General features: G+C 39.3%; 1 protein-coding gene across 1 annotated transcript in view; it reads left to right on the top strand.

Annotated features, from left to right (window-relative positions):
• The window catches only part of FBN2 (fibrillin 2), a 203,465-nt gene that overhangs the window by 8,109 nt on the left and 178,358 nt on the right, over positions 1 to 16,998 (top strand). Inside the window, exons 3-4 of the mRNA XM_048503187.1 lie at positions 7,080 to 7,178; positions 10,730 to 10,825. Coding sequence (XP_048359144.1) covers positions 7,080 to 7,178; positions 10,730 to 10,825 — 195 coding nt within the window. The remainder of the gene's footprint in view (positions 1 to 7,079; positions 7,179 to 10,729; positions 10,826 to 16,998) is intronic.

Here is a 16,998-nt window from a genome sequence, read left to right as displayed (position 1 = left end):
TGAAAGGGAAAATATTGTTCTTCAACCTTTTCCTCGGCTTTTGAGAAGTTGAAGAAGGATTATTGAAGGTAGAGTTTCTCCTTCCTGTTACATAAACTTTCTGTTCATACCTCTTTCAGGTTCCAAAACTGTGTTTAATTGCTTCAAAGTATTCTTTAGCTTCTTGCTTCATTGACCAATTAATCATATGACCTTGATAGGGAAAAATATTCAAAACAATTTTGTTATATGTTCTAAAGTCAAGAATGGGAATACAGAGCGTGGGTTGTGGATATTCTTCTAGTATACACCCTCCCTCCTTTCTCCTCATTCAGCCCATTTACAACAGACATCTTGTGTGAAATTAGAGAAGCTTTATGGCAAATCTTCTGGTCTCACAGGCCAGGCAATCCTATTGTTCCATAAGTGAATTAATCTTCTCCAAAAAAATTGTAGGGTTTTTTAAATTAAAAGATTTTGGGATGCTCTCATGGCTATATCCTCATATCTCTTATTTTGAGTGGCGTTCTTTTTCAGAATCTCATCCAGGGTTTCCCAGTTTATTAAAGATTCCTGATGAGAATATACTGAAAGATCATTAGAACTAGATGGAGCTGGAATATCATTAAGTAAAGGATCAAATATATTAGAAATAGTTATTGGTGAGAGGTTCTTTTTTAAAAAAATAATCTAGTTTACCATAGCAGACATACATCCTTTTTCTTCCCCATATGAATATAACTAGTTGATTTAATTGCTCAGGTTAATTACCAAATTAATCTCGTTAAATTTGTTGTTACTTTCTAGCTGTAGCTTGTATAAACAGAGAATAATTAAGAACCAACAACTCTCCCCAACAATTGTTTCAAAATATTAACAGTTTAAATTATTGGAAATAAAATATGAAACTGTATATTAACCCCACAACTTTATTTAATTGATATTTTTATTAATACTAATTATTAAGTCAGATAAAGTGAAAAACTCATCTGTTCAGATCTCCTTTTCCTAGCAGAACATAATATAAACCAACAATAGCAGTAGAGACTATTATTGGGACTACTTTCTTCAAACTAATAAAATAAAACACAAGCCAACAGCAACATGAGGATGGGTCACAGAACACAGGGCCACAACCCACCCACCCACCCAGGTTGGATATACTAAGATGGCCCTGAGCTTGGATTCATCTATGCTCAAAATATAAACACCCAAGGTTACCAAGGACAACCACTTCCTAACCTACAAACAAGCTTCAAACTGCAAGCAAACTACAAATGATAAACCCAAGCAAAAAAGAAAAAAACAAATTAAAACCCAATAAACCCAACAGAAAACTATCACTAAAATAAAAATAAAACCAATGAGCTCTTTCTGGAGCATACAGCTGCAGTGCCAGCCAACTGGATCTGGCACTTTTCCTTTTTTCTTTTTACTGTGTAGGCACTTTTTGTCAAATGACCTAAATTATGTCAAAAAGATTCCAGGGTTTAGAAAGGCCCAAAGGTTTAAATTGCAACCCACTGCCTTGAGATTCCCTTTATTGGTTCTTTCTAACCAGAAATGTCTACAATCATATGGCATTTTTCAAAAGGAACATTTTCTGGTAGTTAAGAGCATGGCCTTGATGGCAGTAGAGGCTAGCAGCAGTGGAGGTATATTATGAAATAGAGCTGATAAGCTACCATGTCAACATCCTGCAAACAATGAATCACTTATAGATCTTACTACTCCCTCTGAAAGGAAGAAGGAGTTGGTCAAGCCTTCAGTAAGGAATCAGCTGAATAGCCCTTATTCCTTGAAGGGTACTGTAAAGCATGGTTCTTTTGATCAGGATCTACTTGCTTCTTTTGGAACATTGCCCATTCATGAGCAAGATCACATGCTTATGAGATTACAGTTGCTCATTCATGCATCAACCGATGTTAAAGTCAGTTATCCTAGAGCAAGCATGCTAAGTTTGCCTGTATAAAATAATCAGTGCTTTATGAGAATGAATTTTTGAAGAACTCTTTAACACTGCTTACACAGAAAGGAAATAGCTTAAGCCCTTTTTTGATATGAGTATTTAAGAGAGAAGGTTATAATTTTTCAATCTCCTTTTGAAGTTTGTGGAATGTATTTTGATGCTTGAGAGTGAATTCTAGGTGGATTCTGCTCAGCATAATAGTAACAGGTTGCATCCATTATTTTTCAATTCGGGTCTGTTTTATTCCTTTTTGTCCTTCGCATGGGTGCCCATTTTCCATGAAGCTGTGTGCTCTGAGCACCCCCGAAAAAATCTGTTTTCTTTCTGCTCCTTTGCATGAACCCATTATTTTTTTTTACAATGAAAAAGTGCAGGCGCAAACACCTCTTTTTTCCTACATTCTGATTGCTGTTCCATCACCACAGAGACCCTTCTGCCCACCCCTACCCTCTGCTAAGAGAGAATCTACAACAAGCCTGGGAGCCCAAGCAGGACCTTCCCCTCCCATTTCTATAGTGTGGGAAAAAAAGTTTAGGGCTTTTAAACATTATTTTTAATTTTATTATTGGATTTATATACCGCCCTTTCCCGAAAGCAGAAACCATGACACATGTAAACATGAAGCATTCAACCCCCCTCTTTTAACACTGTGATATACAAAATAATAAAATCTGTCCAAAAAGGGAGCAAACTGATATGTCCCATCCACATCCAAAGGTGTGCATCTGCCTAGCTACATGCTCTGAGCACCCCTGGAAAAAAAAATAAAAGGAAAAGGAAATGGGGTCATTGTTTGTGTAGACATTTGGGTGAAATGGTGCTCACAGTCACTGCCAAAGGGAGAAAATGTGCCGTGGGGGGCATTTCTGAAATGGCGAGCTTTCACAGCAGATACAAAACTGATATGATATAAGGTGGGAGAACTGGCAGTGGGGTGGAAAAAAATTAAGTGGGTGGTGCACCTGTACTGTTCCCTCGGTAGCAGGTTCAACCTGGGATTTTTCAGAAACATCACTATTTTGGTGTTTTTTGAAAAACGCAAGTTGAGGGAAATATCCCACTATTGGGACCCATGCAAAGTTCTTCCCTAAACCTGGATATTTCCTGGCATCAACCCATTATTTTTCTACTATGCAGAATCTACCTTATTGAATACAGAAGGTCTAACTCCTGATTAATCATATGCAGGATTTCACTGTTAGGTGTAGATTAAGAGCATTCTGCTTGTGCTCTTTGTCATTTTGTTTTCCAAGCTTCTGAAAAAATGTTTCTTACTGGAAGAAAAGCGGGTAGGACTCTTGAAAGTCTTTTTTTCTGAAATCCATAACCGTTTACCTAGTTTAGGAAGGTTGTTCATAGTTACCCAGTAGTGAGGAAATACTTTTGACTTCTAGGTCTGGCTGAAGGTCTCCTTAGTTTGTGTATTATGCTACAAAATGGAAAATGGATTTTTGAGCTTGGGATTTGGAAAATGATCATGTTGAAATCTGCAGTTCTCACATCCTTCTTGAGAGCTGGTATGGACTTGTGGTTGGAGTGTAGGACTTGGACCTAGGACCTAGGTTCAAATCACTCACTCATCCATGGAACTCTGCCAGGTGACTTTGAACCCATCAGCAAAGGCGTATCTAGGCAAACTAGAGCCCGGGGACAAAACCAGAGTTTGGCGTCTCCCTCCAATATGGGCAGCCACCCTCCCCCACCATGAGCAAATACACCAGCTCACAAAACACCTCCCATCCCCAGCAAAACATACATGGCTCACTCCCCACCAACTCTTTCCTAATTTTGTCCTCACACCAACCAACAGCTCCAAGCCCGTGCAAGTGGGTATTAAGCATGTAAATCTCTCACAAATCACCCCCTGCAAAACATTTACCAAACAACATAAGAAAGAGCCTGCTGGATCAGACCACAGCCCATCTAGTCCAGAACTCTGCTACTCACAGTGGCCCACCAGATGCCTTTGGGAGCTCACATGCACAATGTGAAAGCCTTTTGCTGCTTCTGCTTCTGAGCACCTGGTCTGCTAAGGCATTTGCAATCTCAGATCAAGGAGGATCAAGATTGGTAGCCATAGATTGACTTCTCCTCCATAAATCTGTCCAAGTCTTTTTTAAAGCTATCCACATTAGTGAACATCACACACCTCCTGTGGCAACATATTCCAAACACAATCACACGTTGCATGAAGAAATGTTTCCTTTTATTAGTCCTAATTCTTCCCCCCAGCATTTCAATGTATGCCCCCTGGTTCTAGTATTGTGAGAAAGAGAGAAAAATTTCTCTCTGTCAACATTTTCTACCCCATGCATAATTTTATAGACTTCAATCATATCCCCTCTCAAGCATCTCCTCTCCAAACTAAAGAGTCCCAAACGCTGCAGCCTCTCCTCATAAGGAAGGTTCTCCAATCCCTCAATCATCCTTGTTGCCCTTCTCTGCACTTTTTCTATCTGTTTGATGTTCTTTTTGAGAAGTGGCGACCAGAGCTGAACACAGTACTCCAAGTGCGGTCACACCACTGCTTTATATAAGGACATGACAATCTTTGCATTTTTATTATCAATTCCTTTCCTAATTTTCCCAGCATAGAGTTTGCCTTTTTCACAGTTGCCATGCATTGAGTTGACATTCCCATGGAAAGATCAACTAAGACACTCAAATCCCTTTCCTGGTCTGTGACTGATAGCACTGACCCCTGTAGCGTGTATGTGAAGTTTGGATTCTTTGCCCCTATGTGCATCACTTTACATTTTGCTACACTGAACTGCATTTGCCATTTCTTAGTCCACTCATCTAATTTATCGAGGTCTGCTTGATGCTCTTCACAATCCTTTGTGGTTCTCACCACCCTACATAATTTGGTAATTAGGAAAGAGAGTTGGTGGGGAGAGAGCCATGCATGTTGGATGGGGGGTGGGGTGACAAATCACCCCCACCCCAGCAAAACATACATGGTTCTTTGTCTACCAACTATCTTTCCTAATTTTGACCTCACACCAACCCTATGAGGTACACTGTTAGCCTGAGAAACACCTCCAAGCCAGTGCAAATGGGTATTAAGCATGTAAATCTTTCACAAATCACCCCCAGCAAAACATTTACCAAACAAATGTCAGCATCATCTCTCACAAAACACTTCCAGTGGAATCCACCCCAAACAGCATAACTTTCAATGGTGCCCAGGTTCTTCGTTTAAATCCACCTTAAAGGGAGCCCAGGTTCTTCGTTTAAATCCACCTTAAAGGGAGAATCTGGGGTTCCCAGTTTAAACAACATTGAAAGTGATGCTATTTTGGGGTGGATTATCCCACACCCTGAAACAGCATCACTTTCAATGTTTAAACTGGGGACCTCAGATTCTCCCTTTAAATCCATGCTGAAGGGGGTGGATTTAAAAGGAGTATCTGGAGAAATTTGGGGGGTGCCTGCTGTCAGAGGTGTAATTGTTAAGCTAGCAGCACCCAAATTTCAGTGTATTTTTAGGAGACTCTCCTGATTATACCACCCAGGTTTGGTGAAGTTTGGTTCAGTGGGTCCAAAGGTATGGACTCCCAAAGGTGTAGCCCCCATCTTCTATTAGCTCCTATTGGAAACATTGGGGTATGGGGCACCCTCTTTGGGAGCCCATAACTTTGGACCCCCTGAACCAAACCTCACCAAACCTGGTTGGTATCATCAAGAGACTCTGCCAAAGAATCCCTGAAATTTTGGTGCTGCTAGCCAAAAACAGTGCCCCCTGCAGGCAAAACACTGAAAAAACACTAAAAAATTCAAAACACACAACAAACCTGCAATTTTTGCAGCCCCCACAAGGGGGTGCCCAGGGATATTTGACCCTCCTTGTCCCTAGGCCAGTGGTGGCAAACCTTTGGCACTCCAGATGCTATGGACTACAATTCCCATCAGCCCCTGCCACCATGCCCAATTGGCTATGCTGGCAAGGGCTGATGGGAATTGTAGTCCATAACATATGGAGTGCCAAAGGTTCGCCACCACGGCCCTAGGCAGATATGCCACTGTCCATCAGAGTTTCTCAGTCTAACCTATCCTCACAAGGATGTTGTTGTGGGAATTAAGAAGAGAAGGCAGAAATCATGAGAAAAGCCACTTTGAATTCCTGATCAGGGAGAAAATCAGGATATAAGCAAGTTTTATAATCCTTGCTCTCCTGAGTAATTAACTGTGGATTTTAGGAAAGGTGGGTATGTATCAGGATTTCTGTATTGCACTGGGTATGCATGTTATAAACATAGTTGGCAAAGGTTAGGGTGTATTAGATTGGCATCTGTATAGGGATTAATGCTGCCCTTTTCTACAACTGGGAGAATATCTTCTCAATGGATTAATGTTCTGCAGTATTGCAAGAAAGGAGGATGGGAACAAAACCAGAATTTAGTGGGCCATGCCTACTATCCTCCATCAACCCCCAAATATCAGAATAGAAACTATCTTTGCAATGCTGCATAGACCTTTTTTGCGCGAATTATTTGTACTCTTGCCTGCTTTTTGGGGAGAGTGGGTTTTTTTCTGCTGCAACATTTTCCCAATCTTTCTCATACCTGCCTTGCTTGCAAAGCATTGTGAAAGATCTCAGGAAAAGTATGACTGCTGTGTTGGCTGGTAAAATCTAGATTTCCCCAGTCCTGATGATAAAGCAGTCATTTTCTTTTCCTTAGTCCCCATGGTGACACCTCACCCACCCAACACTGAGATATATAATTGTGTTTCACATTATCCATTATCAGGTTTTTTTAAAAGAGTCTTGATTCCCCTTTGTTCGTTTGTGGGTATAGCAACCATAGAGTCTGGGAGAGAAAAATGTGAGGAAACTCATAATGTACAGTCCCCATTGCTGGTATGCTGTATTGGCAGCTGCAGCAGCAAGAAGGTTTTCAAAGGAAAATGTCACTATGTGGAGCAGCCCACAATGAAGGAAAATATTCTACAATAATTGAAAATGCAAAGATAGCACATTTTTTTTAAAAAAAATTGTTTCAAATTACATACATCCACCCCAAAATAGCATCACTTGCTTTTTGTGACCCTTTTAAGCAACAGATTCCTTCTCTGCCCCCCACCCAAGAAATTCAGGATTAAAAGTATTATGATTTGTTTTCTTCCACAGCCATTTGTCGAAATAGTTGTGGTGATGGATTTTGTTCCCGCCCTAATATGTGCACTTGCTCCAGTGGACAGATATTGCCAACCTGTGGAACAAAATCAAGTAAGGCTTGAGTATATATTTGATTTTGTTACTTTTTAGCAGGTCTTTATTTTTAATGTTTTGAACAAATATAATATTTTACATGTTTAAAAGTGTGTAAATATTATAGCTGCAATGCGTTCCTGATAGGGTTACCAACTCTTGGTGGGTGGGGGGGAATACCTGGAGATTTGGGGGATGGAGCACGGGAAAGATGGGGTTTGGAAAGGGGTGGGATTTACTCATTGGTCATTGCATGGCCATTGCTAAGGAGCACACCCTCCAAAGTAGCCATTTTATCCACAGGAACTGATCTCTTTTGCCTGTAATAGAAGGGGATCTCCATTCCCCACCAGGAGATTGGCCTCCCTAATCCTCCCTCGTTTCTTAACTTTCCATGCTGAAGCATCCTGCCTGTTTCCCTTTTTCCATTCATCAATTTAGACCTATGTCTAGGAATATGTCTGTTGATAAGAATAAGGTACTGGCTGATTGTGTGCTATGACTTTTGTATGTATGTCAAATAAATAAACTGTTACAAACTCTGAATTATTTCCATGAGAAAACTTGCTACCTCTTCACAAAAAAACAGAGTCAGAATTATTCAACAAGAGAAATAATCTGAACAAATCTGTAAACTCAGGTTGAAAGAGGGGATATTGACATATTTGGATCTAATTTTTGCAAATCCAGAACAGTGTTGTAACTGGTGAGCCACTGTTTCAACTTGATTGGTATTACAGCTGCATAGCCTCTTGGATTTTTCTGTGTTATTGAACCTGCCATTTAACAGGGCAGACGACCTGACATTAAATCTAGCAGTTGCGAGAGCTCTCCTTGAGCAAGGATTGGTTAAAGAGTATAAATAGTGAGCCACACGTCCCTACTGAAATGAAATTAGAAATTGTGTGGGAGAGCAAGTTTGTTTAGCTCTAGAGATAAGTTAGCAAATTCCTGATCTAAGAGCCAACATTTTTATAATTTGTATGCCTCTGAATAGGAGAGAGGATAGAGTAATTCAATGGTCAGTCCAATAGATACAATTTTATTTTCGATCATAGAAAACCAGGGATTAGCCTATGTGTTTGAAAATATTAAGGAAACAAGAGAAAAATCGGGTTGTAAGTAATGAACATGCAGCCAGAATCTCAAAGTCCTAAGCCAGGCTCTGAGTTCCATGGAATTTTTACCAAATTCAAAGTATAAGGCTGCATAAGAGACACAGTTCGGTAATCCCATAATTTTGTGAAAAAAAATAGATTGTAGGGAGTTCAATGAATGGTTAACAACTTGTATCCATATTGGAACCCCATAGAGTAATTGGGAATCACTCTTCGCATAATTTTTTTTTAATGCGGCAAGTATAAAGGAATGACCTCTACTAGATGTGTATGTATGCATATTTATATAAATAAAATATGCACCCTGATCCAGCTTGAGGCTATATGCATGAAGAAGCAAACTTCCATGTGTGTATCTGTAGCTTGAAGAGGAATTATATATTCACACTGATGCTGTGTGCAGGGTTCCTCAGGCAATCCAGCAGCCAAGGACTATGCACCGATAGCAAAAAATTGGCATTTTGCCAATTATTCTGGAATGGAAGAGTCTGGATTCAGTTATCTTCCTTCACTCTGTTGTTCTTTCTCACCAAATGATTGGCTTATTTTTCTTGGCCAGAAGTCCATACCTTGGAAAGTTACATACACTGTATATTTGGTGAGAATAGTGTTCAGAGTCTTTAAATGAAAAATAAAAGCACCAATTAATTTGTGATGTTCTATAAATTGTAATACTGTTTACGAATGTGTAATTGTATACAAGGTGCCAGGCATAAAATAAAAATATACACGGTTCTAGAACCTAACAAGCATAAATAAAGCATAATTTCAACAAATCACAAGATTACAAGCTCTGTTATATGAATGGAAAGGGTAATATTATGTTGCCATTTGATACTGATGTTGTCAGAAAAGGTCATGGGAGAGGGGAAGAAAATAATAAAGGAAGCATTTTGTTATAAAAAGTAAAAACATGAAGATTATTTTATGCACTAAAACAACAAAGAAAAATATTATGATGGGGGAATGAATAAAGTTCATTATATTATGTTATATTTAATGAAGGAATAAGTATATCATTTGTGTCTTTCTGGAATTTTTGTCCCACTTTTTGACTGCAGTCCTCCAAACAGCTCACAGCATATATAAAATCCAACATTCTATTTATGTAAAACATTGGTTTCAGTGTATTAAAACTATAAAATAAGGGGATGCGGAAAATGGAGAACAGATTTAAACACAGACTTTTAAATATTAAACAAAAAAATTCAAAGAAAGTAAGAAACAAAATATGAATAAATACCTTATTTACTTAAAAGGAAAATGACCCCAAATGTAAGACAGCCCCATCCCCCCAAAAGAGAGAAGGAAAAGGGGGGGAATGATAACTGTAAATTCAATATTCTCTGCTCTTCACCTTTGTACCTTCTAACATGAACCTGAAGGCACAAGAGTAGAGAGGAGCTTGTCCCCCCACCCATGGCTCACTGGACTGCAAGCAGCCCAGTGGGCCATGGCAGGAAGTGGGTGTGGCAAGCTTCTTTCTCTGACACTGTCTGTCTCCTTGACTACCGTGGAGGTAGAGGGACTAGCCCACCAGCTGGCTTGCCAGGCTTCAAGCAGCCCAGTAAGCCAGCCAGTGGGAGGACGCGTGGAAAACTTTTCTTTCTGTAACCTTGGCTACTATTGAAGTAGAGGGAAGTGTCACCAGCTGGCTCAATGAATTTCAGATAGCCCAGGAAGCCAGATTTATTTAGTAAATCTTTCTCATTAATGGAAAACATGGAAGGAATAGAAGGTGGAATCAAAGCTGAGCCAGCCACAAATGTAATTGTAGCAAATAATTAATTGCAGTAAGAATGGTGATGCCATTAATTTTAAAGGGAAATTTCAGTGATACCAGAAAGTGCAAGGGCCTGCTTAGAGATTTAGTGAAGCTTAGTGAAGCTGTTATGATCAGAAGAATTAAAGGACAAATGCATATGGGAACTTAGACTGAAGAAGGGAAGGTTATATTTTTTATAACTGTTTAATTCAGAGCACATACATTGCCTTTCTGGAAAAGAACCATCATGAGAATACTGCATGTCTGAGAGAGTAGAGGGTAAGCAAAGACTATACATGAAACAGATAATAGTACTAAGAGATCTGCATGAGGGAGAGAGGAAGAGAGAGTCAAGGTAGGGAGAACTATAGGTTTGCATTTTGGGGATGGGAGAAGTATTGGAATTTAACTGTCAAATGACTGGTAACATGCTAATCATTTACATTGCTGCATCTTAAAATACTACAACAAATTCCATATAATTGCCTTTTCACAAAAAGTGTCATTTCCGGGTGATTACTTGTCAGAACTTGATTTATGTTGAAGTACTATTACAAATATTAGAATGGTGTTCAAATATGTATAATTTATTCATGCCTGTTGCATACCTGTGGTGTTTAGCCATACTTGACTTCATGCTATAATATTGGTAATTAATCTACTTAATTGTTTGTGTTTTACTGTAGTACAACAGTGCAGTATCAGATGCATGAATGGTGGTACCTGTCTGGATAACCAATGCCAATGTCAGAAGGGATATATTGGCACTCACTGTGGGCAACGTATGTAATTTTTTGTCACTTGAGATCTGTTTGAGTAATCCTTGCTTATGCATTCTAGTCCTGTTAATTTATGACAGTAAGAGAGAGAGAGATAGTGTTACAGAGGGACCATTCTCTAGCTAGGAGGGGAATTTAAACTTCATGTGGGAGATGAATTTCCAACCCTCGTTCTGAGGTGGACTTATTCCAAAGATCTTATGGTTGTAAGTACTCTGTCAATATCAGGTGGAGAAAACAGATCAGAATGGTCCAATATAGGATCAGAAGATGGCCAGGGAGGCTTTAGTTCCCTTACTGTTTCAATTGTTTCTGGGAGGTTGTGCCAGAGCAACAGGACTTTACCCACAAAGAAGCTCGCAAACACCTCACAGCCATGTGCCAAATCATTAAATTTAGAGCCCATCAGCATGGATGTCAAAGGATGAATCACATTAAATAATTGGAACTATTTGGATGATGCAAGGCAATCTGGAAAGCAATTGGTAATGTTCATTGCCTAGGGGAAGGACATTGATGTCCACTTGGGCCTTCAGAGCAAAGTGGTCTGACTATGGCACTCTATCTGTAGACATCAAAACCACATCCACACTCATCCCAAAGTTCAAATCTAGTGTGTGGCCTTTTGGCTGGGTATGGTCTGCCTCAATCAGGGAGAGCTTTAGTGTTGCCATGATGATGTGAGGTCTGCTGTCTGTGATGATGTGACCAAATCTACATAGATGTTGAAATCACCCAAGACAAAAAACCTAGGATGTCTCAAGGACCATTGAGAGACAACCTCAAGCAGTTTCCACAGGCTGTCTGCCAGTACACAGGGTGACCAGTACACCAACAGAACAGCCAAACTCTCCACAGTATTCCATGTCAGGCCCACACATTCAATGCCAGAGGTCTTTGGCATGGGGATTTCAATAAAAGAGCAAACAGCCAATGTCATCTAAACTGTTTTATTAAGAATATCTTAATATTTGTACATAAGACTTCTTCTTTTCTTCTCACCAAATTTCTCCATGCCTTTATCCTATTTTCCTGACAAGTTCAATACAATTCTGTGTTATAGTTGAACTTTTAAAAGCTTCTAGCAAGATAATCTCTGAGATTAAACACAGAGGAAAAAAGCGGGGGTCACCTGATTTCCTTAAATTGGTTCAGTAATGTATTTATTTTAGTGAGATATTGGGTGGGATAATTGAATAACCCTCCAGAAGGTTATATGTGGTAAAGGTGACCAGAGTTGAAGAGTTATTTAATAAATTGTTCATAACAGGCCAAATTTACCATAGCTCCAAATAAACAGGACCATCCCAATCTGTCAAAAACTTTCTGCCCCTTTCCGTGTGAAAGTGACTTATGCTGCAGAATGGACTGCACCACTGATTTTGCTGGTATAAGTCCACACCAAGAAATGGGATTGTTCCCAGGCCAAATAGGTTCAGCAAGCTAACTAAAGCTGGCCCCTCCTTTTGGAATGCTCCCTTTGGCTCCCCCAACACCAGTGCAAGTGCCTTTGCACTGGTATAAATGCCGCTTAAGCTAGCATAAAGGGCATTTCCTCTGGCAGCAGTCACGCCACCTCCTCTGCAGTTTTGCCCCACACCAGAATTGCACTGTTAGTGTTATTTGTGTTATCAGTTTGCTTGATCAACAGTGTTAATGTTGTTAGCCACCATCCTTTAATAAATTGAAATTTGTTATATTTGTATAATTAAAAGTTATATTACTGTGATGTATTTCTGTTTAAGGTTTAAAATAATCCAAATTGTGAATCTTTCCCTTTCTTACTAATCACTGTACCTTATTAAGATTAGACCATGACAGAGTATCAGGGCAGCTATTTAAAAGTGTGTTCATTTGCTAGAAGTGTTTAGTTTTCTAGCTGTGTGGGGAGGAAAACAAAAACTCAAGAATTCCCTAGGTTAATTGCGGAAAGGCCAAATTATGATTTATCATTAAATGTGAATGTTGCCATATTCTTAGGCTATATTCATCTGACGAGCCAGGACTCCTTCCTGGGCCAGACCAGTCACGTTTAAAAGACAGAAAGAAAATTTCCAAAGTTTTAAAGAGTACTTTTACTGTTCAGATTTAGTCTCTGTACAGGGTGCTCTATGCTAGAGTCACAATTTACCAGACATAGATCTAGGTTCTTATACTTTTAAAATGCATACGTCACGATTTTCTTATGTACATACCGTCCACCATAAAATCAATTTTTGCAAGTCTAACAGTTTAACACAAACACAAATTTCGCTATGCTAGTTTGTTTGCCCCTTCCATAGGTCAGACATTAAAACTATTTTCAACCTTTCAATCAAGTTGACCAGTTTCCAAAATTCCTGAAGAGGGCTATCGTCCAAAGTAACCTCTTCCAGGATTAAATGATTTCACAATCATCTTATTCACTAAAAACAGTTAAAATGGTTATAGCCATTCTTATAATATGTGATTAAAATAGAATACTTGTTTATATATATTTTTCATATTTCACTATCATGTCAGAGTTCATTAAAATATAGAAAAACACATTTTAATCATCTCTTTAGATTTTACCTGTCTTCTAACCTTTAAACATTTGTATTTGACATCTGTATTTATTAACATTGGCTCATTCCGCACATGCAGAATAATGCACTTTCAAACTGCTTTCAGTGCTCTTTGAAGCTGTGCGGAATAGCAAAATCCACTTGCAAACAGTTGTGAAAGTGGTTTGAAAACGCATTATTTTGCGTGTGCGGAAGGGGCCTAAGTTTCTCTATCTAACTGAAGATGTATTTTGGACTCAGAGAGATGCTGTCTTTAGTCCTTAGTCCTGTTCCAGGATGTTATAAATTCTTTAGTGATATGATAAGATCTTCCTACTTTGTACCTTTGCTGCTTTAGTTCCTTTTTACTACTCTGAAAATTAACAAATCTTGGCTACCAGTACTTTAAAAATGGACTGATAACCCCACCCGCAATACAATGCACTCAACCACACCTTTGTATAGCAAGTTCCACCCAAACACTTACTGATTGCTTCCCCACCCTGGAAACATGGGCAATATACCCCACTAAACTTTCCCTTCTCACTGGACACAGTGTGAAACAGACTTCCCTCTGTGATACAGCTCTGAAGATGCCAGCCACAGATGCAGGCGAAACGTTAGGAACAAGATCTACCAGACCACGGCCACACAGCCCGGAAAACCCACCACAACCAATTTCATCCAGGTTACGTAGAGCAATGATGCTGGCTCACTGCAGTGCTCTTCCATCAGCTGAACTAACAGGGAGATTTGCCAAAATTCCTTACCATCAAAGGCTTTGTGCATGCAATGGGGACTGGGTAGATTCTTGACTAATACCTCCTTCCTCTCCTTCCTTTTTAAATTTTATTTTTATTATTATTATTACTTCTCTTCTCTTTCTTTTCCTTTGTCTGGCCTGAATGAACCTATTGTTTATGGAAATATACTGTTATGCCAATAAAAGATGTTGATGTTGAAATTTATTTGCAAGTTACGTTTATGAACCATGATTTTATGTAAGCTTTTCTATGAGAGGCTGTTTCTGCACAGCCAAGGGAGAGAGCCTGCATCGCAATTAATCATGCCGATGCAGGCTCTGGGGCCGTTCGCACAAACAGCCCTATGGGATGCACAGCTGTTGGAGCAAGCTCCGCACAGCTGCGTATTCCCCTCCCCAGCCCCAAACAGCTCCTTACCTTCTGCTGGCAGCCATCACTCTCTCGTCGCTCTGAGGAGGGAAGGGGACACTCCCCATGGCCAGAGCGACAGCTGAAGCACCGGAGACCAGGGGGTGTGTCCCCTTCCCTCCTCAGAGTGACGACAGAGCGACAGCTGCCAGCAGAAGGTAAGGAGGTATTTGGGGCCGGGGAAGGGAGGGGAAAACGCCGGCTTACACCCACTACCGTTCATATGGCAGTGGATGGAAGCCGGCGTTTGCAGGAAAACTCGCTTCCCAAGCGAGTTTTAAAAACACCGTTTTGGCGGGCACAGAGCACTGCTGCATCGATTTGCCGTTGCTTTCAGCCTGTGCAGAAACCACCTTTGTTTCTTTATTGGGATTGTTTCACATTCAGCGTCATCATCCTTTCAAGTTAACACAGTACTTGTTGTCAAACCCACAAATATATTTTCCCTTCTTTTCATGACTATGCTTAGAAATTGATAGGAAGAATTCTGAAGATATGTTTTACCTGTACACTATACTATTGGGCATTTAATAGGCTTTTCAGGAAGTGTAAAGGAAAATGAATGTGGGAGTGGCATTCAAAAGTGTCAAATTTTAAGGCTGTCAGCCATCATATGGAAAATGTGGGAAGACTTGTTTCTGTCTACTGCTGCTGAATCCTTAATCTTTGAAATGTTCCTTTCTCATAAAGCTAAAAGGAGCATTGTGAAAGCCCTACATGGCTTGGGACCAGGGTATCTTCTCCCGTATTTCCTGCCTGGGAATTAAGATCCCAGGAAGAAGACCTCTTGACCCAAGAGAGCCCCCTTTCAGTGGCAGCCCAACAATTATGGAGCAGCAGGGAGAAGCACATGGCCCCCTCACTTTTAATCTGTAGGGGACAGTTGACAATTTTATGTAAGTTTCATTTAGGGGACAGTTATTTAGGTTTTATTTAAGGGACAGTTGACAGTTTTATTTAGGTTTTATTAATTTATTTATTTGGTTCAGTTTATTAGCAGTTCTGAATTGTGATTTTAAATCTTGGTTTTTATGTTTTTAATGTGTTTTATTTGTTTTATCTATGTTGTAAACCATGCTGAGCTCCATCAGGAAGAAAGGCAGCTAATACATACATATAAATAAATATAAATCTATACATAAATTTTAAAATGAACAAGTTGGATTAACAAATTACAGCCCTTTCCCTCAGAAATATGCAACATTATGGAGCAGTCGGCAAAATTGGAGATTTTATTTATTTACCAATTTTATAACCATTTTCTAGACCAGGCAGTTAATGATTGTCTTCTAAGAAAGAAATAGTCAAAGGCGCTGCTTTCCAAAACAGGCTTTGATCCTTCTTGGTAGGGTGCAAATGGTTCCAAAGACCAGCATGGGAGCTTCTAATCAAGGGATTAAACCAGGCACAGGCAGCAGTAGTTGGGCAGATAGGAATCCTCACTCAGCTTCAAGTTACACTGTTGTTTAGTTTGTGGAGGACTAGCGCAGAAATAGTACACTCATACATTTAGTGTTTTTCCCCTTTTCTCTCTTAATTTTGTTATCTCCCCCTTTCTTCATTTGATTATTTGTTCCTTGATTTTTCAGTGGTTGCTTCCCAGTGAGATTAAAAATCTGATCTTGCTATAAAATATGCATATCTTGGTTTCTGTTCTGGTGAGGCTGCTTTGTAACATCAGGGTTTAAGGTTATTTTTGTGAAATTTGCAGATTAGGGTTATTTATCCAAAGTGCATTTCATGTGAAAATTAGAAAAATACCGTATTATTCTTTCAAATTGTCAAAATGTAATCATTTGTTAAACAGGCTGTACTTTAGATTTTAAAATAATGTTATTCCATGTGGTATTATAATTCATCTACTGTGTATTATAAAAGCAACACAGAAGGGTTGTTTTTCTATGGGTATATTGTGTACAATGAGTGAAAGGTAATTCAGTTTAACGAGCCTTGGTAATTCAGTTTAATTTCTTCCGATATCAGTAAATTTTATATGTATTTATGTGATGCAAAAGCATACTTCAAAGCTCCCTACATTTTCCCTTCTTTTTTTAGTTAAATGATTTGTTCACTCTGCAGTTGTGGGTTGTTCTGGCACCAGAACAGAGATCAAGCTATGAATGGTCTCAGAGCTTCACAGTGAGCTATGGGAGTACTGAGCTGGAGAAGTGCCTGAAAATTATTTTATTTTAGCTTAAATCATTTTATTTGGGGAGGTTGTACAGGAAGTTAATCTTTATTATGGTTTAGTCTGTTCTGTAATAATGCAACTATTGCAGATGTGTATATTACGTATGGCAGGGAAGGTAGCATGTTATAACCTTATGTCAGATCTTGGAAGCTAGTAGGATTGGTACTTGGATGGGAAATCTCCAAGAAAGACTTTACAGAAGAAGGCAATGGCAAACCTCCTTCACTTTTCATTTGCCTTGAAAGTTCTTTGCTTGAGTTGCCATGTTGGATGCAACTTGAGTGCACA

Source organism: Sphaerodactylus townsendi, linkage group LG07 (assembly GCF_021028975.2).
Source record: "Sphaerodactylus townsendi isolate TG3544 linkage group LG07, MPM_Stown_v2.3, whole genome shotgun sequence".
NCBI lineage: Eukaryota > Metazoa > Chordata > Lepidosauria > Squamata > Sphaerodactylidae > Sphaerodactylus > Sphaerodactylus townsendi.
The sequence above is the reverse complement of the archived record's forward strand: the minus strand, read 5'-3'. Positions and strand labels throughout refer to the sequence as shown.